The sequence below is a fragment of the Perna viridis genome, chromosome 2 (assembly GCF_037379345.1).
Source record: "Perna viridis isolate PV_CMFRI_1.1 ecotype Kerala chromosome 2, ASM3737934v1, whole genome shotgun sequence".
In the NCBI taxonomy this organism is placed as follows: Eukaryota; Metazoa; Mollusca; class Bivalvia; order Mytilida; family Mytilidae; genus Perna; species Perna viridis.
The window spans coordinates 44,038,501-44,066,469 of record NC_142446.1 but is presented as its reverse complement, the minus strand read 5'-3'; the positions used below and the strand labels follow the sequence as shown (position 1 = coordinate 44,066,469).

General features: G+C 31.1%; 1 protein-coding gene across 4 annotated transcripts; it reads left to right on the top strand.

The window, feature by feature from the left end:
* Window positions 1-27,108, top strand: LOC148625254 (alpha-actinin-like). 4 transcript variants are annotated; one of them, XM_088568670.1, is made up of 23 exons: window positions 1-174; window positions 2,696-2,930; window positions 5,975-6,061; window positions 6,880-6,967; window positions 8,620-8,698; window positions 9,971-10,052; window positions 10,535-10,620; window positions 11,714-11,806; window positions 12,148-12,378; window positions 12,795-12,871; window positions 14,047-14,176; window positions 14,707-14,798; window positions 15,230-15,275; window positions 16,276-16,338; window positions 16,671-16,733; window positions 17,092-17,169; window positions 17,683-17,839; window positions 22,029-22,315; window positions 22,822-22,875; window positions 23,310-23,378; window positions 23,893-24,051; window positions 24,438-24,596; window positions 25,203-27,108. In XM_088568670.1, exons 1-23 carry the CDS (start codon window positions 79-81, stop codon window positions 25,359-25,361), a joined length of 2,670 nt encoding a protein of 889 aa, XP_088424796.1. In that variant the 5' UTR covers window positions 1-78; the 3' UTR covers window positions 25,362-27,108. The 4 variants fall into 4 exon arrangements, with proteins under 4 accessions (XP_088424796.1, XP_088424799.1, XP_088424798.1 ...); XM_088568673.1 differs by lacking the exon at window positions 10,535-10,620 and adding an exon at window positions 10,390-10,475 and having other exon boundaries at window positions 17,683-17,838; window positions 22,031-22,315; XM_088568672.1 differs by lacking the exon at window positions 8,620-8,698 and adding an exon at window positions 7,636-7,714 and having other exon boundaries at window positions 17,683-17,838; window positions 22,031-22,315.
* The last annotated feature ends 861 nt before the right edge of the window (window positions 27,109-27,969 follow it).

The following is a 27,969-nucleotide window of genomic DNA, read 5'->3' as shown; positions in this document are numbered from 1 at the left end:
GCAAAGCAAGTGCCGGGGGGAAACAACAAACACCAAAATAACTTTTGTTCTGCCTTTCACAGAGAGGAGCCTTCAAAGATGGAAGACTACCCAAGTGACGGATATATGGACGAGGAGGAGGAATGGGATAGGGAAGGATTACTTGACCCTGCTTGGGAAAAACAACAGAAAAAGGTTCGTACTCGTGCCGGATGTGTCCTTTCTTACGCCGGTTAAGTTTCGCGGTGCATCAATTCCGAGTTTGATGCAAGGAACATCTTAGCCGTTGTCTTCTACTTTATTTGTATTAGAAATATTGTATGATATTACTAGTAACATTTTATTGAAAATGTTCTTGAGTTTTCAAAAAAGTCGGCAGCCATGATGAAATCCTAATAAGGAAAAGTCGTAAAAGGGGCGGAGTCTATATAAATGGAGCCTTAATGAAAATGATTGATTCATAATTTTGTGTCACTGCTTTGAGATGTGAACCATGTCCCTGTGAAAGTGCTTTATTTTGACCATATTTATCTCAGTCGGATACCGTTAAACTGATTTAGACATGACTCAGTGATTGACTTTTATTTTTATTCATATGCAAATTTTGTTATCGATAAATAACTGTTAAATGATATTGTTGTTTGGAGGAGCAAAACCTTGCAAAAACAAAATAGAATCTGTCCTTGATTTTGGCTAGATCTAATATTGATTTCTGCATCTGATGTTCACCGTGATACACATACAGTAGTAGGTGTAGTTACGCATGTTTAGTTAAGTGTAACAAGAAGGCAGATCACACACCTGGCATTCCTGAGATAGTATTACAATCCTACCAATTGTAAATTGTATGCTTCTGTGCCTTTTCACTCAGTTTGAATGAAATGTTTCAAAATTGATTTGACAATACACTTCTGCTTTTTAAATCAGTGGTTTTAAATGTAAATAATTAAGTTTATAGTCAAAACATTAGACACAGGAGAATGCTTGTAACACACCCATGACCAAAAATGGCCTTGCCAGTGAGATATCAAGTCTTGGTGCTCATTCTTTTAGCTAGTACTGTAATAACTTTCTTGATCAGTTTGTTCACCCACTGTGTGAGATTACATAATGTTATGATGACTTGTTTACTTTGTTATAATTAACGATTTGATGTCCAGATCAATGTATTAAATTGACCAAAACCCTAGTTCATGCTCAGCTGATATCAATTAAAGCTTGTAAGAAGACACTGTTAACGGATGTCTTACACATATCTAATGAGATGTATGGGGAAGATAATTTTGTGATTTATTTATGATATTATTTTTATCAGTTTGATAAACTAATGTAGATAAAATTCATAGTTAACTGCCAGTTTCTTAATTGATATGTTTTGTAATGATGTATTTCAAGGTCAATGCAACATTAAGTTGGTGTTGTAATGAAAAATAGTGACAAGTGAATATTCATTGTTTCATTAAACAAGATTCTTTAATATGAAAAAATTTCCTTACTCCTTAGTTGTTGTGTATGATGTCCGCTGGTATTTAATGTACTTAAATGCTGTAAGTTTAAAAACATTGAAAGAATTTGATACAAAGTATCTCTGTTTTGTTTTTCAATTTTTTTCTTGAGAATTCAGAACTGGTACATTATACAGTGTATATGTACAATATCCATGTACAAAATGGAAATTCTTTTCATAAATTCTCTGAAATTTATGATTTTACCCAGCACTGTTTGTTAGTACTGGTACAAACTTGATAAACGTTTAGTAAGACAACTCACAATTGTTTTAATTTTATATCTTATTTTTTCTTAGGTCACACTGAGACTTTTTTAATATATTTTTTTTTATTTTCAGTTTTTCGTGTTACATGCAGGTTGCTAATAAGCTAAAATGCTATTATAAACGTTTAAGAAAACAATAATTTAACTTTATTAGACAAAATAATCTGTCAATTTTTAAGTGCTTGTATAAGCAGCATGAATGAAAACCTTAGGTATGAAGTTTATGCAAGGTTACAAATTAACATACAAAATGTATAGTCAGAGGGCATATGTAGTAGCTATTAATGTCCTCCAGGGTCAAGTAATAAATCTTGACATTCCAAACCATGACAAGTTGTTATAATAAACATGGCTCAATATTAGTAAAATGAATCCTCAGCTTAAAGATGTATTATTCTCAATAATGGTCACTAAAACACATTCTGTATATTTGATTTGAATAAACATGTTCATGTAATTTTGGCCTTTGAAAAAAAGGTCTACATTAATGAACTGTCTGAAGACTATGAACTTTAACAAATTTGCATTTACATTTTTGTAAAGTTGTTGATTTCCCCCAATTTCTGAAGTGCAACATTTAGTATGTATTTAATTATCACAATTAAATATTCTTTGTGTACATGTACCATACTAATTTAGACTCCAGTAATTATGCATTAAATAGATATTGCTGCAGTTGCACTTAGAATTGAAATTAAAAGTTATTTTTGAACTATCTTGATAAATATGCTTGCACTTAACAACACTGCTATAATGGAGCATCATTAGTTAATCAAACCGAAGGTAACCAAACTGTCATCTTGCTTACCTGGGAATACTGGCTGAGTAATAAAATTAGAAACTCCAAAAAGACCATCATCAAAACTCCAAAAGGACCATCATTCAATGATGTTCTGAAATTAAGTTGTCGAGACTGAATTTCATATCTTTTTTTCTGTTGCAGACCTTCACAGCATGGTGCAATTCACATTTAAGAAAGGCAGGAACACAAATAGAAGACATAGAAGAAGACTTTCGAAATGGTTTAAAACTTATGTTATTATTAGAAGTAATATCAGGGGAACAGCTACCAAGACCTGACAGAGGAAAAATGAGGTTCCACAAAATTGCTAATGTAAATAAAGCACTTGATTACATTGCCAGCAAAGGAGTTAGATTAGTTTCAATTGGAGCTGAGGGTAAGGTTTCAAAAGTGCACCCAAATATGGATTTTTTTACCAATACTCTAGATTGGATTATATTTTTGAAGGATTTATTGTGTAGAAATTCTTTTATGAGTATTTGTTACTAATGGATTTAAAATACATATGTATCATTGTGCTTGCTTGGAGCATTAGGATATTATTATAAATCATATGGATACATAGTGTATGCCCTGTAATACACAACCTGGGATACTGTCATTTATAATTTGTTAAAAACTAATGTTTTATTTGTCGTGAGCATTTTGAAGAGAGCGAGGCTATACTTGTGTATAATACCACAAATATTTTCATTGTTTAGTCATGAACAAATAATGTGACAATATTTTTTAAGGATGATTTGCCAAAATTATTTAAAGTTATGCAACAGTTGTTACCAAAACAAGTACAAGTTTGTGAAAGTATGAGGCATATACTGGTTTATAGGGATTGAAAGTGCAAGTGTTAGTTGTGACATAATCAAGAAGTCAGCTCAAAAAGGAAGACTTGATAAGCACCCACAATCTTTTCAGTTACTGGCTCATGGCTTACTTTTTATTAAGGCTAAAAGTTATGTTTTTTTTCTTTTGCTCTTATAACTTAAGGGATTGGAACCAATTGGTGAAACACTTTATGTCATAGGAGGTCACCCTACACTATTTTCTCACGTGGTTGATCTGAAGTGACTTTTAAAGCTTAACATGAAGATTATCATTAATCCATTTTATCTGATAAAAGATCTCATAACATACACAACCTTTGCTGATAATTATAAAAACAGGATATAAGTACAACAAAATGTACATGTAGTTTTTCCTGTACATGTCTTGTTTGTTGTAGTTTTTTCCATCCAGCTAAAAACAAGGATTAAACTATTTAAATACATGTACCATAGTGTAACTCCATGTAAAAAGTACATATTTATATTGCATTCACCAATATAGTTTATTTGTATGTTTTACTTAAACTGTAAATCATTTGTTTATTGTTCTACAATGTCCAACTACATGTATCATTTTTCAGTTAATATCTCTATTAGATATAACACAAGTAACAAGATTAGTGGATTGATAATTTTTTTACTATAATATTCCTATCAACTATAAAAAAGGAAAAAACAGCTTCAAGCATATATTTTTGTATTACATGGATGCTGTGTTAGGGGTATATTTTGAATTTCAGTATGGAAAGTATGCAAAGTAATATAATGGTGTTAAATGATAAACTATTACCTTAAAGTATTATTGGGCATTTTATGATAGTTAACTTGTACAAATGTAGTTCGAAAGAATATTGTCTGTTAGATACATGTACATGGTACAATAGGACATGTATATAGAAATAGATAAAAATATATTATAAATATACGTTGTGTTGGACATTTATCAATACCTGTTAGCAAAACATAGAGATGTTACTCTGTTTTTACCTCACACACTTATTATCTGTTTATTTTTGTATCAATGCCAAGACAGAATGTTATACATTTGTGTTCAAGTCATAATTGTTTTATGCTGATTCAGCATTTTGACACTGCACCACATGTCAGCTGACATACTTGCTATTCACAACTTTCTTGTGCCTTTTTCAAAACTGCCTCACTTGTTGCATTTTTCAGCAAAAAACTTTCATTTCAAATTTATTTTAACATAGTTACTAAACGTACTTAGGACACTATTACCAGATGTTTTAAAGGTTATTCATTTTTGGTCAAAGGTGATATTCAGTTACCATGTACATATAATTTACATTACATAAGATATTGCCCTTGAGCTCTTAGACACACACTTTACAGCATACAATTTATTTTGACCACATGTACAATTTTGATGACCTTAATGTGAACTTGTAATATTATTATCTGACATATTAGACAAAAATGTACAATATATGTTAGAATAGTGCGTTTGATTAAGAGAGAGTTCTTTCCCTTTAATAGTTTTGTAGTAATAGTATATACCCTGATGCTGAGTTCACCATGTATACATGACCATAGGGGACAGTCTCATTGGTTTTGATAAACAAAAAACGTATATATGTACCTAGGATCAAGAATTTCATCAAGACATTTGATGCATCACATTTTCTCATTCTGCGTTTCATTATTCCAGAAAGAATTTTACGAGACTTAACTTGAAGTAATGTGGTCTTAAAACTATCTGAGTTTCTTGGATCACTTAACTTCTAGAAATACAGAAATGTACATGTATTTATCCACAAACACAAAATTATTTTCATGAGATTTGTTTTCCACTTTGTCTTCATTGTTGTTTTATGTCAAAGAGTGTAACAATTCATATGAACATAATTGGTATATGTATCAGATTTGTTAGTTGATTTTTTATTGTTCTTATGATTGCCCCAGCTAAAACTTTGAAACCAGTCATTGGAATTGTTTAAACTTTGGTCTGCATTTGACCATATTCTTTTTGGGGGGAGGGGGGGTTATGGTTACTTTTTGGCCTCCTATTTTCTAAGTAGACAGGTGCAGTTAAGAGGGTGTCCATGCAAATACCGGGCACAAGGTGAAACATGACAATTTTTGTTTTCAAATAATTTTCATCTATTTCATATTGCAAATGCATCATTTCTCAAAGTTGATAGTTGGCTTTTAATTAACTGGTTAAAGAGAAATAAATTACATAGAAAGCATTTAAATTCATTGAAAAACGGATATGACTTTCATTTTGCACAAAATTTTGTTGATTTCCAAGGGAACTTTAATCTCATTTTCTGGGCCATCCATTGTCAATTTAAAAAGATACTATTGGACATACATATAATATAAACATTACATTGGAACAAAAAATTCTGTGCCATAAAATTTACCATGTGCCACCCATATCATAGTAGCTGCCTGGTTTCTTAATGGACAGTCTCTCAAAACCTTTGGGTAAACTTTGTTTGATGTACATTACATACAGTTTATGTGTTTTTCTTCTTTTCTGGTATTTATAGCTTTATATGTTAATGCTTTACAGACCTTAAAGTATTGAGTATATTCATACATGTACATAAAACATAATATTCTTTCTTTTCAGAAATTGTTGATGGTAACTGTAAAATGACACTTGGTATGATATGGACCATTATTTTGAGATTTGCCATTCAAGATATTACAGTAGAAGGTATTCATTTTAAGTTTAGATATTCTTTTCTCACTAAAGAGACAAGATATACCAATATTCCTATTTTAGCCATGTGGTGATATAAAACACTAAACATTTGTGATGTTTTATGACGTTTCAAATTTTCAAAGAAATTTCAGCAAGTAGGGCTTTCTGAATTGGTGTCAAACACCTATAAACTGAAAGACATGGAAATTTCAGACACTGTATGGTAGAATTTCAATGTTCTCTTAGCTCAGCTGAGCCTCTGAATTCTGTTTTTAGGGGTGGTATATCCTTAATTTCCCATATGACGAGATGAACTAAAAGAATTTTGAAACAATCTGATGTTGTACAAAACTACACTAAACATAGTATTTAAATCTATGACAGTGAATGGTAGAAGGGTAGAAGAGGGAGCCATGTGCTTTTTATCACATTCCTGCTGAAAATGTCCTATTGAAATCAGAACTTTTACAGAGAATGTTAAAGAATGGCCTTTAAAAATTCCAAAGAGCATTGAAAATAGCCCATTCTCAAAATTTTAATCCAATCACTGCTCTCGTCTGAATATAGCTGAAATATTGCTGCTCGGACGTTGAACCCCAACAAACAACAAACCAATCACTGTTATGAAAAACCTAATTTATTATTAAGAAGTTATAATTATTATTATTCTGTTGCTCTCTCAACTGTCAACTCATTGATGTACTTTTAAAATGTTGTTTTTGATTATATACACACTTTTTAAGGAATTTTTCACCAAAACTTTTTTTTTAAATCAAACAAATACAAAGATACATATAACTAAGTCAACAACTATATGATTTTATTTTCAGAATTAACAGCCAAAGAAGGTCTTCTTCTATGGTGTCAAAGAAAGACAGCTCCTTACAAAAATGTTAATGTACAAAATTTCCATCTCAGGCAAGTAGGCTAGAAACAATGATCTACTTATTTCCTCAAAAATATTAACATAAAGTTAAGAGGGTGTTGGTTATAATTTTTGAAATTGAACAAAAGGCAATTTATATTCATATGAGAACAAATTCACTCAAATGTTTCATAATGGGTAGTGATAATGATTATGTATATATTTTGTGCTATTCACAGAACAAGTACATATGTGAGGGATTAAACTTGAAATGCTTTCTAAGTCGGTAAAATCTAGAATTAGAAACCTGCTTGGTCTAATTGCTCTTTGGCGATTTTATCATATGTATGTGATATCATTTATAAATCAAAGGACGTCTCTTCCAGTTGTTTTATTTGTTTATGTAAGAGTATTAATAGCATTTATGGGGAATTGGATCAGTTAATCAAAGTGTATCATTGTTTGATAAATTGTTTTGGTAATTGAAAAAGATGCAAGTACCTGTCCCTCAATTTCAGTGAATGGCATTTCATGAAAACGAATATGATGGTATTAAGATATCTAGATAGTGATATCCAGGGTCAGTATGTAGGAAACATATTAACATTTCCAATTTTATTCACTGAAACTATGAAGAACAACATTGTTTTGACTTATGAATTAAAAAACCCTATAATCTAGTAACATGAAATTGTCATTTATGATTGTGTAACTATTTCAGTTGGAAGGATGGTCTAGCTTTCTGTGCCTTAATACATAGACATCGTCCAGAATTAATTGACTATTACAAGTTGTCTAGGGTAAACTACAAAGCACTTGAACCAAATTTATTTAGTTTGCAATACCCTGTGTATTATAGATCCTGTTTAGTTTGATGAAAAGCAAGATTTTTCTCTAAGCATGTGGTGTGTGAAAATTTATTTAAAAAAATGAAGATGACATCAATTGAATGAGGGCTAGGAAAAATAATTTTTCATCTTACTGAATTTTTATATTGTCATTTTCATACTTATTATATCCACATATTTTCTATATCTGAAAACCCAACTGATTTATGACTAAAAGGTAGTGCTTAGTATTAAAGAAAAAACACAAATTACAAAAACGCTGATGGGTTTTGAGGTATTGTAAAATATGTTTTCAGTTATTAGCATGGTTTGAACTCTTGTTTTTCAATATATTTTTATTTTACTTCCCCTATTGCAAGATTGTCACTTTCACATCAGTTACTGATTTAATATTTGTTAAAAGTTCATCTGTTTGCCAACCTCCTTAGTAAGATTAAACAGACATATTTTGCTTCAAGAAGAACTGCACATGTTGATCCATCCTTTGTGTTAAATATCAATTATCAAATCTAGGATCGACGGTGCTGCCTATGTATTTTTTGTTTTGTTTTTGTAAGAGTTGCTTTCAGTACAAATCTACATCATTCTTTTAGTATCTGAACTGTTTTGACCATTAACTTCATGATCTTTTGGCTACATTTTGCCTATTGATATATCTATTAGAAATCTTTCATGCTCCATCTTTACCCATTTTACAGTATTCAGTACATATTTGGTTGGGCTTTTCTTCAATATAAGCCTCTTACCTACAGTTCAAAAGTTTTGACTGTGCAAGTGACAATATTGTACATTTATTTCTTCTTTTTAATTAAACCCCTTTTTCCCAGCATGTATTATCTTTGCTTTTTTGTCTTCAGCTTTAAGGATGGATTAGCATTTTGTGCCTTGATTCATAGACATCGGCCAGATTTAATTGATTACCATAAGTTGACAAAGGTGAGTTCAGATGTTTGTAGAACCTGTAAATGTGATGTATAGAAAATCTAATTTAAGAAATACAATTCATGGATATATTCTGATAAATGTTTTCTGTGAATTTCTTTGCCATGACAACACCTGAGTTTCTAAAATTGCAGTAATAGGAAACAATAACAACTATAACTTACAGGTATAGAAGTTAAGATGGTATACTTGGTGCTTAAAGTCCTTTGCAAGTAAACCTTTTGATCCACAGCCAAATTATATTTTGGAAAAATGACCTGTAAGCCCAGCCTACAAGTGAAATTTTTACAGGCCCAACAGCATTTTAAGTAGCCTTTGGGCAGTGTGATTTAGACTGCTAGTTTATAGTGAAGACTGCCTTTGTTGAGTTAACCAATATAAGGTTAATACCTTTGCAATTCCATTAAGTTCAAGTAGCATCGACAAAAAGGTGTGTCAACCCATTACCCACGACAATCATAAAATTGTCAGTGAATGGAATATTCAACCCAGCTTTGCTGATTACTGAAGAAGTAAAATTAAGTAAAAGAGGATATTGTGGGTATAGTTCTTGGTCATACATGTATTTTAATTGAATAATAAACTTGTCAAAATACTGTGTGATATCTGTCAAAAATGTATATCTGATTAGCAGATCATTTATTAATTACCGACTGTAAGACAAATGTAGATAATGGTGGCATTGTATTGAGTGCTGCTCCCTGAACTGAGGGACTTTTAAAAGTTTTGTTTTCCTAACAAATTTGGGATGGTTTTTTGTGAAAATGGAAAAAAAGACAATGCTGAATATTTCATTCAATAATTTTTTTTCTTCTTGCTTATTTGATAAAAGGCAATTTTATTTTTAAAATATTGCTGTTTAATTTTGCTTCATTGGATGATTGCATGTTTCCTGTCTTTTTTATTTTTTTGTAGTGTAACCCCACATCTATTAGTTTGAAATCACTGCAACCCATTAATGCACAAATATTTTACTTCAATTTATTGAGGGTAAAAATATTTTGGTAAATTAAAATACAATTTTTACCAATCTAGATTTGTTAATATCTTTAGAGCATTTAATGCATAATTTCTTGATGTCGGGTATAGTAAGATGCCAGTTATTCTTCAAACAAATTAAATTATGCAAGGTAACAAAACATCTCTATTTTACAATTTATTTAATTGCAAAAAATGTTTTCTTATCTTGGAATATCCCAAAGAAGAACATTAACAAACACATCTTTTGGTTTTGTCATATGCTATATAACAATTTGATATTCACAGGAAAATCCATTGGAAAACTTGAACACAGCCTTCAATGTAGCTGAACAGCATTTAGATATTCCAAGAATGTTGGATCCAGAAGGTATCATTTTATCATAAACTCTTTTTAACCAGTTTTACATCATGTGTATTGCTTTTGTAACAAATGTCAGTAATAATAATGGAAGAACGGAGGAAAAACTGCTTATCAGTAGATATTTGGTTGGCTTTAGATAATCTACTGGTTTTTATGAAATTAAGGACAGATCATAATAATAGCGGTTTTAAATTTCATTTTGATTTCACCAAGAAAAACGTACTAATTTTCCTGTCATGTGAGAATTATGTTCAACAGCAGTACAATATTATGGATTTTAGCAATATGATTTTATAAGGGTATCCTCTATTACAATTTTGCTAACTTGTAGTGTTGTTTTTAGACATGGTTAATAATGTCAAACCTGACGAACGATCAGTTATGGCGTATGTGTCGTCATATTATCATGCTTTCTCTGGTGCGCAACAGGTATGTCTTAGCCTGCCAATGTTTATGCATGTGCATGGTGTGTGCTTTCTTTTTTCCAGACATGGTTAATTCCGCCAAACCCGATGAAAGATCTGTCATGGCATACGTATCATCATATTATCATGCATTCTCAGGTGCACAACAGGTATGGTGACATTATGACAAATATTTTTCCTGTATAAAATTGGAAGAGGGATAACACTAAGAAAGCAACCCATTTTTCTCCTTGATTCCACATTTGCAAATATATACCCTCTCAATAAATATTATTGTTCAATTCAGAATACTTTGCGACCCTGTTAGCTTTGAATTTTCCAAGTTCTAAGTACAGTACTGCATGAGTTGACATTCTTACATTAACATTTCAAAGTTTGTATAAACAATAGTTGGGAACAAAATAATTGGACTTAACAACTACTTATGTGATCAATGCATGAGTTTAAAACGATTGAAGAAGTGGTGGATTTGTTTCAAATGAAAAAAAAAATACAATAGAAATAATTTAACTTTTAACCTTGCCACTCCATAAAAAGCATGTACATTAGTTCTTAGTGTATTATGAATTAAATTTTTGGCTTGAATTGTTTATGAAGCAATATTTCATGAAATGTTATCAGTATATTGAAAAATATGTAGCTTCTCAGCTTTTGTCAGAAAAAATGTATATAAATCATTTGTTTGATAAATTAGTGTCATCTTAATCTTTTCTGTGTTAGCAGAAGTAGAAAATTTGCATTAGCCACACTGTTAAAGAAAAAAAGGCATAGGAAATATTGTGGCTAATGTCCAATGGATTTGAAGAGGTTGTCTTCAAAATTTAATTAGCCACATTCAAGCTCAACTAGCATTTGGCTGTGTGGATACCTTATACTGTTAACATAGCTTTTAATTGATAAAATAAAGGTCTGCTTTGAACAGTATGTACAAATAAAAAATTCTCATTTCTAAGTGTTTGTTTTTTGGTTTTTTTAGCTTTAAATGACAAATGATGAAGTTCTCTTAGTTCTGTTAGAACAATTTAATAGTTTACAAGTATATGCTTTTAAAAAAATATTACAAAAGAATAATTAAAAAGGCATAAACAGAAGACAATTAAAAAAGTTACACGAGTACATTAATTAGAAATATTCATATTAGTGGGACATAAAAAGAACACTACAACAAAATTTAACAAAATTAAACTTGTACTGAAAGCATAATGATATTTGCTTTGAATTACATTGTGATTTGTTATCCAGGCTGAAACAGCTGCTAACAGGATCTGTAAAGTATTGAAAGTCAATCAAGAAAATGAGCGACTGATGGAAGAATATGAAAGACTCGCCAGTGATGTAAGTAATCAGATTTGTAAATGGTCAGAATCAGTTGCAAATGGTGAAATTTGGTTTTTAACATTATTGTTTTACATTTTATTGAGAAGAATTTTCAAGCGATGTTTTTTTTGTAATATTATGAACAATAAAGGAAGTGTTAAACGGGGAAAGGAAAGAAATGTACTTGTACTTTGAACAGAAAAAAAAGGCTGATTACATGATCATAATTGTTCAATGAAACCTTTTAATACTGAAGTATTATCTTAACTTGATTGTGACAGACCGATACATAATGGCTAGATATAGGAAGTATCATTATTTAAAACAAATACAAAATATATTTTGATTTTCCCTTAAAGCTGCTGGAATGGATCAGAAAAACAACTCCCTGGTTGGAGAACAGAACTACAGATAATACACTACCAGGCACACAACGGAAACTAGAAGAGTTCCGTGACTACAGACGCAAACATAAACCTCCTAAACTAGAAGATAAAGCCAGATTAGAAAATAGTTTTAACACATTACAAACTAGGTTAAGGCTAAGCAACAGGCCTGCTTATCTCCCAACAGAAGGAAAAATGGTCTCCGTAAGTGGTGAAGATCCAAATTTTGTATACTGTAAACATATTCGTTTTCACGGTTGCTAGTTTTTGTGGATTTTGTCAAGCGAACATATTTGTGGTTTAAAAAGGTGTTTGGCGTTGTATAGTAGTAAAAAATCAAATTCGTTGGTACTATTTTTCACGATTCTTTGTCCACCATGGAGATGGCAAAAAAAGTACACCACGAGAAAAGTGTTTACAATAAATCCATGAAAACTACTTTCTGGCAGAAAATTATTTAAATAGATTGATACACTGTAAATGTTAATGTTCAGTGTCTTATATTAAAGGATATAAGTCAATTTTTTTTTATTTGTAATAGAATTTAATTATCAGTTTCCTACTTAACCTTTGTAAAGTAAAATGGTATGAGTGAACAGTTATAAATGTATCATTGATAGGATATTGCTAATGCATGGAAAGGATTAGAATTGGCAGAGAAAGGTTTTGAAGAATGGCTCCTCTCTGAATTACAAAGGTTAGTTTGGAAGCTATATCTTAATTAGCACTCTGTTAAGGATTTTGGAGAGTTTTAATCTTGACTGTTCTCATATGGCTTCAGTCTGTCAGTCCATCTTCAGTTTTCCTGATTTTTTTTTCTAAACGCTTGCAGATATTGACATGATATTTGGTTACAAGTCCACCATAAGTTATAGGTCAAGTTCAACTTTTGTTTCGCTTTGATGATTGTTACCAAAATTACGGCCTTAAACTTAGCAAAATTCAAAGAAATAACAGGTTTTCCGGATTTTTTTTCTAAACACTGGCAGATATTGACATGATTTTTGGTATATAAGTTCACCATGATATTTTACAGTTCAAGTTTAACTTTCATTCCGCTTTGATGATTTTTACAGAAATTACAGGCCTTAAACTTAGCAAAAAAATTCATAGAGAAAAACTTTTTCCAGACTTTTTTCTAAAACTTGCAGATATTGACATGATTTTTGGTACAGAAATTCAACATAAGTTACAGGACAAGTTTGTAGTTGGATCCGCTCTGATGATTTTTACCGAATTTACGGGCCTTGAACTTAGCTAAATTCACAGAAATAACCATTTTTCGGACTTTTTTTTCTAAACGCTTACAGATTATGACATGGTTTTTGGTATTTAAGTTCACTGTGAAAAGTTAAAGGTCCAGTGTTCATTTTGTTCCGCTACGATGATATTTACTTTGGATTAACTAAAACTCGAAGAAATCACATTCTGGAGTTCGAAACTACCATTCTTAGTAATAGTATTTAGTTAAAAGATAAAGGTCTAAAGCCTAAAAAACATTCTTATTCCTCTTTTTATCGGGTCCTTCTACATGTGTTTCTCTAACAAACAAATTTACTCAAGTATCCAACACGGGGACGTGTGGGATTGCTCACTAAGGTTCTTTAATTTGTATTGAAATTCTTCGAGAAAAAAATATGTGAAAGGATAACTTGGTAATACTTCCTGCATTTTGAAATACTGCAATTTACTTTAGCTCTCTTTCGGTCTAATGTATTATAAAAGTAATCCTTATAATATGTCCTCTGTGATAGTCTATCTTGAAGATCAGATATGTTATTTAACTAAACTAAAAGCAAATCTATACACACACACATATTTTTCCCTAATTTATTAGGCTTTTAAAATAGAATTTGATACTTGTGATTACAGGTTAGAACGTTTAGATCATCTTGCCCAGAAGTTTCGACACAGGTGCGAGATCCATGAAGAATGGGCAGAAGGAAAAGAAGATATGTTACAAAGTCAAGATTATCTTAAATGTAGACTTAATGAATTAAAGGTAAATTTTTAAAAATGGAAATTAGTGGGTTATAGCAGTGTGAAGTAGAGTGATATAGATTACCACAGAACACCTGTGCAATCTTCTGGACACTGTCAAGTTTGAATAGCTATAAGTTATGGTAATCTTGTTATAATTGACCAGGTAATTGACAGCTATTTTAAGTTGAAAGACAGTGTCCAAAAGATTATACATGTGGTTTGTGGTAAAATAGTCCGACACATTGATATAATTGTAGGGGAGATTTTATGTTTTGCAATACTTAAAATGTATTAAGCAGATATTTAAGAAGTTGAATATATTGATGATGTATATGATAGTATTTTTATATGAAGATCAGTTTTACACATGACAAAACAGCTAAACTTGGAAAATGTTATACTGTACTTAAAAGTTTAGTAAACCTCAAATCATTAATTAAGTAACTTAGATGTCAAGGGATGAAATTCTATTATTTTTTGTTAATTAAAATTATTCATAATTTTACTCTTGCTCTGAACAGCCCTCACTTATGAACTATTATATTTCAGGCTATGAAAAAGAAACATGAAGCTTTTGAAAGTGACCTAGCTGCACATCAAGACAGAGTAGAACAAATTGCAGCCATAGCTCAAGAATTAAAGTAAGATTTGTTGTCATGAAAATACTGCAAAAAAAATAATGTAATTAGATGAGACTGAAAAATATAAATGTCTACAAGAGTCTTTCTACAGCTGTTACCTGAAAAGTAAGTTTTTGCTGTGATAAAGACTATTTCAGTGTGTCTTGCGGATACATATTCTGTTCAAGTAAGAGAAATTAATTGCTGTATTATCAACCTCATATTCGCGCTCAGAGTCCAGTATATTCTTATCTTTAGATGTTTAAATGCCTTGTTATCCTCATAAAAGAATCATATTTCAGCAATTATTAACTAATACTCATATCCCATATTACATTTCAAGGCATAAATTTAAACCTACTCCGAATATATTTACTTTTTTAAGTTATTTAATGAATTTATCCAGGTTCTTTGACCCTAACTATTAAAAATAACTTTTTTTCTATTTCCAGTGTTTTACATTACCATGATGTTCAATCAGTCAACACAAGATGTCAAGTATGTATTATTATATCCTCCATTTGTGTGTGGGGTATATAGTGATGGGGTGTCTCTCCTTCCTTCCTTCTGTTATAAAAGAGGGGTATCCATTTCTCAGATATGACTTCTACACCACTGAATGGAATTTATTGAAAAATTCACAGAATTGAAATTACATATTCTAGTTGTGCATTCCCTGCTTATATTTAGATCCTGATCAATTAAAAAGTCAAAAGGTGCAGGTTGTCAAATTTGGGGTTTGAGGTATCAAGTTAGTGAGCATTGCTCACAGTTTTCTTGTTAACCTACTGTTCTTGTTTACTTTTTCCAAATCTGCCATTTTTGCATACCATACTGTATGTGTATTAAATCTCACAATGTATAAACTTCTTCAGTGGACAATAAATACATTTAAAAAGTAAAAACTGGGCATGCCACAATACAACTCCTAATTTCCTGGGATGATCTTTTAGGGGATGTCCACTTGTTCTTCTGAATTTTACCATAACATTTCTTTTTTATGTATATCTACATGGTGCAGAATTTTATGAAGACTCATCTTTTTGAAAGAATGCAACCATGTTCTAATGAATTTTTTAGTCCAGTGAAAATAAAAAAAAATGCCATTAATGCCTTCTTCTTTTAACAGAAAAACACATTGATTGATTTCTTGAAAGAAACCTCACTTCACACTTAGTCTATTTCAGGCTTACACGGGCAAATGTGCCACACATGACAATCATATGGTTTACACCATATGATTATCATATGAATCGAGCAACATATGATAATTATATGATTTGCTATATATATGATAATCGCATGATTATCATATGATAATCATCTGTTTTTCACAAACATGATGTTTTCAAGCAAAAATTAACATGAGAATCATATGATAATCATATGACTATCATATGTTAGATATCATGATTTTCATATGATTATCATATGTGGCACATTTTTGGCTGTGTACTTAAATAACAGATAAACTATAACTATTTTATGTTTTTTGTAGTTGATCTGTGATCAATGGGACAGATTAGGTACACTTACAGCACAAAGAAGACAAGGATTAGAGGTAAATAAAACACCAGTCTTAAAGGGAGAAAATACACATGTATAGATGATTTGTATATAGACCAATCAATTCAATTTCTATCTCCAATAAAGTTCACAGAAGAAAAATAATATTTAATATAATAATTTTTTTTTAAAAACAATCATGTACTTAAAAGTTGATTTATACAATGTGTCATAGTTTTCCTTTTCTTTTTCATCTACCCTGGACTTTTTATGAGCAACTTGGTGGGTGTTTCTAAAAAAGCAGAGGATGCTTACCCTACCGGTGCACCTGGTCCTCTATATGATTTCCACTTTTTAAATGGCTAATAATTGAACTTTTCTCTTCAGGAAGCAGAAAGAATTTTAGAAAAAATAGATCAACTTTACTTAGATTTTGCAAAGAGAGCAGCGGTAAGTTCATATTATGAATATGAACACGGCTAAACTTTTCAATCATGCCTCAGAAAATGGATATATTAATGATACATTCTCTTATACACAAACAAATGTTTGTGACATTTCCAAAATGTACGGCGTATAAGGTCAGTGCTTTTTCTTAGGCAAGTAACTCTTCACTTGATAAGCAAGTAACAAAAAAATACATTCAAGCATTGATGTTGAACCTTTGGTCAAAATGATCAGAACATACCAGAATTCTTCTTGTGATGAAATGCATGGAATTAACCTGTTTACTTTCCTGCATTGTACATGTATTGAGTAAGGCTTAATTGTTCTGTTTACTGTATGTTGTATTTTAAAAATTCTACAGCCATTCAACAACTGGTTAGATGGTGCTAAAGAAGATTTGTTAGATATGTTTATAGTTCACAGTATAGAAGAAATTCAAGTAAGATAGTAACAATAATTAAGTGTTCTACATTACAGAAAATGTGTGGAAATTTTATGGTAGTATTTGATATATGATTTTTGGGAAACTTAATCTGTGCAATCTTTCGTTTTAAATTTTATTCCTTATGCAAAATATGGTATTTACAAATTAATCATATGCTGAAGACTTGATAGAGATTATATATTGTATGGCTTTAAATACATAAGATCAAATAAATTTGTATATGATACTTAGAAGAATACATTATTTATATTATCTTTATTTTTCACAGCATCATCCCTTTACCACCATTTGCCCTTTATTAGTCTTGGGTGAATGATACCAGGGTCAATATAAATTAGTGCATGTATCAAGCTTAGGAGAAAAAAATTAAAGCAATATATGTTTAAAAACATCCTTTGAATTAGGTGTAAAACTTGGTTCTGTGGTGAAGAAGTAATAAATCATCGAAGAATGTAATTATTCTTTGTATGTCTGTAAATGAATGAAATGATAATGTGTTTTTTGTAGGATTTAATAGAAGCACATGAACAATTTAAAGGAACATTGGGTGAAGCCGATAAGGAATATAATTCTATCATGGGCTTAGCCAATGAAGTACAAAGATTGGCACAGCAGTATGGTCTGACACTTAAGGAGAACCCATACACAACAGTCAGTCCTCAAGTAGGTGTTGGTTAATGTAGTAACTTAGACTTAGAATGATTAGGGACTTAAAATTGATTTATGACCAGGAGACATTTGATCTGGATAGGGTTTATACACTAGTCTTCAATAAAGTATTGTAGTGGATAGGGTTTATACACTAGTCTTCAATAAAGTATTGTAGTGGATAGGGTTTATACACTAGTCTTCAATAAAGTATTGTAGTGGATAGGGTTTATACACTAGTCTTCAATAAAGTATTGTAGTGGATAGGGTTTAAACACTAGTCTTCAATAAAGTATTGTAGTGGATAGGGTTTATACACTAGTCTTCAATAAAGTATTGTAGTGGATAGGGTTTATACACTAGTCTTCAATAAAGTATTGTAGTGGATAGGGTTTATACACTAGTCTTCAATAAAGTATTGTAGTGGATAGGGTTTATACTCTAGTCTTCAATAAAGTATTGTAGTGGATAGGGTTTATACACTAGTCTTCAATAAAGTATTGTAGTGGATAGGGTTTATACACTAGTCTTCAATAAAGTATTGTAGTGGATAGGGTTTAAACACTAGTCTTCAATAAAGTATTGTAGTGGATAGGGTTTATACACTAGTCTTCAATAAAGTATTGTAGTAATGTGTCTAGATTTTTTAATGTTCAGCTTAGGCAATTTGGAAAAGTATATTTAACATGGGTTTTATAAGTGCACTAATTAGTGGTGATAGAAATAGCTTTGGTAGCAAACAATTACAGTGCATACTATGTTGATGTTCAGGGAATAAAATTGGTCTTCTTTTGATTAAATGACAATTGGCAGATGAACTTTTTATGTAGTTAACTGGATAATCGGGAAGTAGATTTGATATTTCTAATGACTTAATTCATGGAATTAATCTACTTGCCAAGTATTATTAACTATCTAAGGCAGTTCATCTGGTGTTTGTCAATTAATAAAGAGAAGACAAACTTTTTCTTTGTGAACATCATCATTTTATTTCCTGTATAAAAAAAACATCCTTTAGACTTGTTAATTTTGTCATCTCGTCATTAACTGATCCAGTCAGCTTAGCTTTGGGATGGATAAATGCATACTAAATAGTTTAGTTAAATCAAATCATAATTCCTAAAATGCCTGAAAGGTTGTTATCGAATATATTTTTAAAAAAAGAGGCATTACAAATTCAGAAGTTTTTTGCAGGCATGCAAAAGTGTTATATTTAGATAAGAACTGATATTTAAAAGAATGGTGTGAAATTCACTTTATTAATTGCACTAACTATCTAGTTTGTTCCAGAAGAACATAGTGTTACTTGTTACCTATATTATTTTGAACACATTGAGTATTGAGTTGTTAATTGGTATGTCAGTCATAAATTTCTGTACCACACTTTCAGAAATCCAAAACCAATTAACATTTAAGTATTGTGAGATACAATTTGGTCAGTATAATTGGCAAATGAAATTTTGCCGGGCACTTGATATTTGGAGATGTAGATTTAATTTTGACCAGTAGATTCTCCTCAGAAAACAGACATTAGAGTTAGGGTTCTGTATTAATATACATTTACTTGGAACAAACTAGGTTAGGTTGGATTATTCCCCTTTCCAATCATATTTGAACATTCTATGGTTTGTCATATGATAATGAAGTTGCATTTTGTCCTTGTTTTCCCTACATAGGAGGTTAGTATTAGCAGTAAGTTTTTTCACTCATTTATTTTATGTGTTTTCTGAAACTTTCATGTGCTTTGGACATTAATTGGAACAGTTTCTACCCATTTTAGCTGTTGGTAAGCTGTGTCTGACTGTCATTGTAATATTGTGACATGGTCAAACTCAAAAGTACTATGTTGTGAAAGTGTTTGGTGAATGATTTTATTTTTTTCTTTCTTTTTTTGCAAAACAATAGGCAGTACATTTGACAATAAAATGCACAACCTCTTTTAATTGTATTTATATACTCATTATTTAGAAAATTAGTCGGTGAATGGAAGGTTGCATTATCTTATTTACAAATTGATGAACAAAATTTTCTTGCCAGATTTTCTGAGGGGATTGTCATTGCACATGATTGTTTTTTATTTTATGTTTCATTGTACACCTCGCTGTTTCTCTAACATTCATTTCCATTTTACTAAACAGTGCTGTAGTAAAACATGTTGTTAGCAAATCTCTGGTAGAAAGGTTCATGTTTTTTATGTTCAGTTTGTTCATTCAAAGCTACTGTTTCACTCCCAAGGCTTTGTTCGGAGTGGAAAGGCTATGAATTAAATTTTATTGAAAAAAAAAGAAAGAAAAAGAAACACATTTCAACTATGGGTTTTTAGCCATTTACATGATTTGAAGGGATATTTTCAAAGTTGTATTACAGCTTAATTTGTTGAATATTTTATAAATTTGGGGGGAAAATGTGAAAAACGTATCTTTCTTAATTGAATGCTTTTCCTAAAAGGTGAATTACCTTAGTATGCTTTAAATGAACATTCATAGAATGTGGATACTTGGGTAAATAATATTCATGTTTTTATTGGTTAGATCTAGAGTGCATGGAAAGTATTTTGGTTTCATTTAAATCTATTAACTTTCATACTAGGATTTCGTACTGAAACATCTATGGTCTCTTAAGATTTAATATAAACCAGTCAGTTATAGTTTATAATTGGTTTAAGAAGAGAAAGGTGTCATCTGCTTTTTGTTTATCTTTATTTTTCATGCTATAAATGGTTATATGTTAAACAGAATGCTTATTTTGTTTTAAAACTGAGAATTTTATTTTTATTGTACTCTAGATCTGTGTAATTGTATTGCTAACACATGTATCATTATTTATGTTCTAGAAAATAACCAGTAATAGTCAAAAGAGAAAGATTTACATGGGATTTGGGTTAGACAAGATGTGACTAAGGCTAACTCTCTGCTTTTTAGTCTGCAATAAATAGAAAATCTTTCCTTGATATTTCCATTTCTTTTACAAACATCTTCAGTTCTATCGTGAACCGATGAATTCAAACTTCGTAAAATGTAGGACCTTGTATTTTGTATTAAAAAAAAAAATAGAAGTATGCACAGAATTAAATATTTTCTGTATTTTATTCATTCAGTCTGAGGTAAGAATATGTGGGAGCATGAAAATGTATAATAAAAATGACTTTAAATTTAATAGAGCACCAAATATCATCAATTATCTTTTCCAGTCCTAAGGGGGATTACTCTTGCAGATTTTGTATTGTTGTTTAATTTGTTAGTATATTCACATATTTTGCAACAGTATGTTTATATATTTAATGTCTAAGATATGAAGGCATAAGAACTCAGTATTTGTACAGAGAAACATTAGCATTAGTTCTAATAGGATGGATAGGTTGTCAAGAAACCAGTGGGAAATGTTTTCTCTTAATTATTTTTACTATTACCATTTGTCTGTTTGGATATTGCCCTTCTGTATAAATGACCTGCAAAGCTTAATGATCTTTCTACCCACAAATACTTCTATAAATGTGTGTTTTCTGTTGTAACAAAGTGTATATCTGCTTGCAACATCCAAATATGCATTCAAAATCTGAGTCATGTTTGAAAATTGTTAGTTTTGGGATATAAATGTTCGATTTTTTTTGTGGGATCTTTCAATTATGTGGAATATAAGAGGAAGAAAGTAACAGGTAACTGAATTTGATCAGATTTTATTCTATTTGTAAAATACAGATTATGCATTTTCCTCAAACTATTTTGTAACATAGTATGAATGTATTTTATTATTTAAATTCCAAATATTCATCTCTGTATACATAGAAATTTGAAGATTCGGCTTGAGAATATGTGCCATTATTAATTCAAATTAATTACTATATGAAAAGCTATGAGTTTTTGTTTACTTATTAAAATTAACTTTAATCCCCTCTTAAAGAGACAAAAAAATGTCCTCATTAATAAAATGTAGGAAATGCTGCTTTCAAGAACATTTTTCAGTTAATCTAGATTTAAATAATTTTATGGTACAACCATAGCCCATAATAACATGTGGCATTATGCTCTTTGTCTTGCTAATGACACGTTTCTTTGGATTCATAAGATTTTTCCACATAAACTTTATTAAATCCATGAAAAAGTATCAAAAACAGGTCAGTTACTTAACCCTTCTGGCTCTATGTCGAAGTGGTTTTCAGAAAATTTGGGGAAAAAAAGTTAATGCTATTAATTTACTGTGATTTTAGGATATTGCTAACAAATGGGGTGAGGTTAAACAATTGGTTCCAAAGAGGGATCGTACTCTGCATGACGAGAAAATTAAACAGGAGAACAACGAGCGATTGAGGAGACAGTTTGCCCAGAAGTCTAATGTTGTTGGTCCTTGGATTGAGAACCAATTAGATGGTGTAGCATCCATTGGTGTAACCGCCAGAACCTCCCTAGAAGAGCAACTGAACAAACTTCGTCAGTTTGAGAAAGCTACTGAGTCATACAGAGTTCACATGGATGAACTTGAAAGATATAATGAGGTATATTGAAACCATATACTGTGTTTGTATTATTGTTTGTGGGGTACCAATTTTCATGGGTTTTGGTAAACCATGAATTGTGGTTCCCAACAAAATGGAACTTTCCCTTTGTTGGTATGATGTAATTCTAACGTCCATGAAATCAAGACTCTATGAACTGGTCATTTTCTCCTAAACCAAATTGGTACACACAAATAAAAGTACTTTCACAGTTGTTAATGATTTGTATGAATAATGATGTGTTGATTGACTTCTATTGTAGAATACTTCAAAAATGTATTTTTCATTTTCCTTTTTTTTTTTTTTAATTATTTCATATGGAAGAATTGAGATGAGATTTAGGGGACAAGTTTACAAGATTTGAGAATAAGATTAATTATTTATATTAACAGATTAATTAAAAAGGGATTGTCGTTCACATTTTCTTGAACATTATGTTTGAAGTAAAACTTGAATATTTACTTAACACATGCAATTTTTAATTTAATGATATTTTTTACTTGTAGGAAGTACAAGAGTCCATGATATTTGAAAACAGATACACACACTACACAATGGAGGTAGATATGAATTTAAATATGTACTTATATTTTTGTCATTTACAAAGTTATTTGAATTAACTTACATTAATTGCTAACCCTTTGATGCTAAACGCAGCATATGCCACAGTGTTTTGTTTGGCTGCCTCTGCTACCCGCAACATATGTAATTTTTTCCACTATGTGACTGCCATTCCACAGTTGGATTTAAATCACTTTAGAGACCTCTAGATTTAACATTTTATTGAATGGGCTAATACCATTTGGACATATGATGTTTGTTGAGTGAATGAGCAATAGTCTCAAAACTCAAATATAATTCATAAAGCATTGTATGGTTGTTGTGCACTGACAGTTCTACCATTTCTTGAACTTAAATTCGGATTTTTAAATTAAACCCTTCAGGCTAAATTACTTGCAAACTGTACTTTACACATGGTATTGTTTATTTTCAGACCCTCCGTGTTGGCTGGGAGCAGTTGTTGACAGCCATTGCTAGAAATATCAATGAAGTGGAGAACCAGGTATGTGTTGAAGTATCATACTCTTATAGATTTCATTGAGTACATTGGAAATCTTACGTCATCAATAGTATGCCTAAATATAGCATTAGAATAATGACTTATAATTGGGCTTACACTTAGTCTCTGTGATGCATGAACACACTACTACAGCTACAAAAATATTGCTTCCAATATGCCAGAATTTTAAACATGAAATTGAAGTACATGAACATTTGAAAATCTACATCATCAGTTGTTTTTACTTGTTCTCAATACTAAAAGCATTTGTGAAAATTTTACAGATTATGGAGGAAAAATGATACGAAATATATGATATACTCATTAGTGCTCAAATTGCTATCAAATTTTGTAATCTGATATTTCATCTGGATTAGCATGGAATTTGTCTCTTTCATGGCAAAAGTTAGAATCAAATTTGGTTAAATCCCACTTATGAAAGCACAAATAATTTCAAAATTCACAATACATTATATACAGAAAAATTCTTTCATGTCTTAACTGCTGTCTTTTGCAGATTCTTACCAGAGACTCTAAAGGAATAAGCGAGGATCAAATGAATGAATTTAGAGTTTCCTTTAACCACTTTGACAAGAACAGAACAAGACGCCTGGAACCTAAAGAATTCAAAGCCTGTCTTGTCAGTTTGGGTTACAATATCAGGGATGATAGACAGGTACAGAATTAAAACAGGAGGAATTTTCTTTTAGAAGTTTAATTTCTTAAAGAACATGTTTAGCTTTTAAGGAGAACTAATCAATGTTTCAATAGACAAATTTGCCAAATAGAAATTAAGTGTATTGAATTGTAAAATGTTAAATGCTGGCAGACTTGTCTTTCAAAAAATATATAAGATTTATTATAGTACTAACTTTGTAAATCCTGGTAGGCTGTTTTGTTAAATGATTGCCCAAAAGAGTTCATATAATTTCTTTCACATTCTTTGTACAAACTTGTTCACACTGATATTTCTGAATGCACCATTGTTATTTCAGAAATTTCTTTTTATTTACCAATTTGCTATTTTGCTTAGTCTATTTGTTTATGTTTTCCATTTTGTAGGGTGATGCTGACTTCCAGAGAATCATGTCCATAGTAGATCCCAACAATTCTGGTTACGTTACATTTGAGGCTTTCTTGGACTTTATGACAAGGGAGACAGCTGATACTGACACTGCTGAACAAGTTATGCAATCCTTCAAAATCCTGGCTGGTGATAAGGTTGTTGTTTTTTTTGTTTTTTTTATAGTTTTTTGAAATGTTTGTTTTCAATGATTCTGATGGTGCAAATAGTCAAATTACATTATCAAAATGATGGGTTTCTTTCATACCATGTTTCACCTACTGCCTGATTCTTACAGGGACTGACACTTAAATTATAATGATTTCATCTATATTTGCCATTAGCTCTAGTATTTTATGATCACCACCAGTCAGGGGAGATAACCAGCATGCCTGATCACGAACTGTCCAAACTCTAATTTTTGGTCATTTTTCAAAGTAACGTTACTTCTCATACATTTTCTGTAATCAACTCTAGTCTGTAATGATAGATTTGAAGAAAATGTGGATGTGCAATGTAGTATTATCTAAATAATGAAATGAAACATAGTCCTTGGTATCACTATTTCAACAATAAATAAGCATTTTACAGCTAATGAATTTCCAGCCTGAAGCTGGTAAAAGATGAAAACCATTTTCCAATTATTAACCATCTGCATATGTCATAGATGATGATAGTTCATATGTCTTGTCTAAGCTAATTTAAAAATTACATATCTTGTACATCCCACTGCTCTTGTAGCTAAATTTAAATTCTGTTTTTAGCCATTCATCACAGCACAGATCCTCCGACAAGAGCTTCCACCAGATCAGGCTGAATATTGTATCCAGAGAATGGCCCCATATTCTGGACGTGATGCCGTACCTGGTGCCCTTGACTACATGTCCTTCTCTACAGCACTGTATGGTGAAAGTGACCTTTAAAACCATTGTCAACATAAAACCTTGTATGGTTGTTGCAGCATAGACATCCTTAGGTTTAATTGACATCTGTAGCATGGTTTATCACCTCATAATGAAGTGTGAATAAGATGATATTCAAAATATAATGTAATCAAATTCTTTTGCGAATATGAGACTCAGATGTGTTAGTTGCTGTTTAGAATTTTTTTTAAGGCGCAAGATTTGCAATTAGTTCGGTAGGAAATCGATGGATTCTGTGCTGCAGCCCTGTTTAAGGTTTACTGGTCCCCATGTGAATGTACGAAAGATGATAAAGTCCCTGCTGTTGTCAGGTGTTGCTATAGATATTTTCGTATATTCCAGGTCTATTTATTTTAGGGGTGTGGAGTCTAAAACACAATATTTATTGTAACCAAATCAAAACTTATGCAGGAGGGATATGACTACAATTGTTGCTATTTTGTATAATACAAATATTTATTAGCTAAATGATATTGGGTTGACTTTGGAATGCAAGGAAATAAAGCTATAGACAACTGCTAAATCTTTCCGTCTTTCTTGACTACTGCCAAATTTCAGCTTTTTTATTTCTCTATGATATAGCACTACTGAACATGCAAGTTATCTATACGTAATCTCATGTTTTTATACACCAATGTTTTGTTGATATTTTTAGTACTATGTATTGAAGTATGTATTATTGTTAATTATACTGCATGACTCAAGTTACATTGAATTCTAACTTCCCTGTTGTGTTGTGTGTTTGTTAAAGATAGATGCAGATGTACATATACATTGCCACTTATTTTATTTATTCTGATATATCTTCAAGTTGGAAGAAATAGTCTTCAGTGAGCTTAAACACCATGGTGAAATCACCTCCAGCCATAGGAACCATGGGCCTTTGACAAGCTGGCCTGTCATGTTAAATTTTGGCAAACCTTTGTGTAGTTGTGCCTTGTTAGGTTATGATTATAAGTAAGGAAGATTTCAAGTTCAGTATTTTGTTGGAGATATTCTCTTTTTGAGTTTTCTTCCTTTTTTACAAGGTAGAACTATGCAAATCAAATTTTCCATGTAACTTGAGTCCTGCATTAATAACAACATATTCAAGAACAAGAATAATGTCTCTTCTAGTTACGCAATTATGTATGTGGAACTTTTGGTGCATGTTGTTTCCAGTGATGAGGGAGAATTGACTTAGCAGGGCATACATTTTTGTCTTTGCAAAGAAGAAAAACAACATAAATTACTTTGAAGTTCTAGAAAGTTTGCTAAATAAAACATAATCTTTCTGTTATTATATACAACATGGATTTTTCAGATTATTCTGTTCTCTTATATCCACTTTTGTTTTTGTGTAGGACAATTCTACTTACAATACCGAATCAAAAGATATATAAATAGTGTTGTTTGAAGTGACCTTTGCCCTCATTCAAGGCCATTTGAGGTCACCAAGGGATGTTTCCTGATTCACCTAGAGGATTTTTTTTTGTATATTTAAAAAACTTGAATTTGTAAAAAGTAATAACATTATGTAAAGATAAATTTGATTTTAACAATTTTAACTTCTTTTTTTTTAATTTAGAGGAGGAATTATAATGCCAAAATGGGTGTTTCCATTATTTAGTTGTCATTGCAACAGATAGTGGATTGTGTCTGTGTGTGTCTGAAATGTATGCTGCTTTATTTAGCTTAATGGCCAGCTTGTACAAACAACCAACATGGTCCTGGTTTATAAGAATCCAATAAAGTCTTTCTACCCAAATACTGTCGCATCTCTTTGTTCCAGAGTTTATATTATCAAACATTTCCATATTTGTCAAGTTCTTGACATTCTGCATACACTGTAAAGGATTTTATTTCTTATATCAAATTTGCTTATTGACAACATTTTGCATACCTCCAAAGTATCACTATTTTTGGAGGATTTACCCATGACCGCCCCGAAATTTAAGTGAGTAGTGCATTTGCTTTTTCACAGAATAAGCCAGAAATCAACACTATGATAACTTCGAAGGTTTATAATGATTTTCTTTAATGCTGAGGATCTTGTCATGCATAAAATGTAAACCCACTTGGGTATTTTTTTATGTTGGCAGGTATGATTATGGGTGAAATGACAGAATTGCTAATATTAAGCAAATTCATCCAAAACAGAACAAAATGATTGAATAGTCCTGAATTACCACAGATTTCTACACACAGGATGTCTTTATTTTTTTTCTAGAAGAAAAATGATTATATTACAATGATACACAAGGACATTCTTGTTTTTAGCTCACCTTGCCAAAGGCCATGTGAGCTATTGCCATTACTTGGCGTCTGTGGTCATCATTAACAGTTTTTCAAAACTCTTTTCCTCTGAAACTACTTGACTTATTAGAACCAAACTTGATATGAATGTTCCTTGGGGTATCCTGCATATAACTGATTTTGGGATTTTTGATTCGTGGAAAACATGGCCACCATTACTTAAAATAGAGCATAGGGATCAGACAGTAGTTTTTCACATATATCTCCTAAACCGTTAGGTTTAGCAGAATTTTGACTGGGTAAAAGTGTTCAGCATGATGAGATCTATCTCTGGTCAAATTTTGGTTTTAATACATTAAGTCAGTCATGTTGG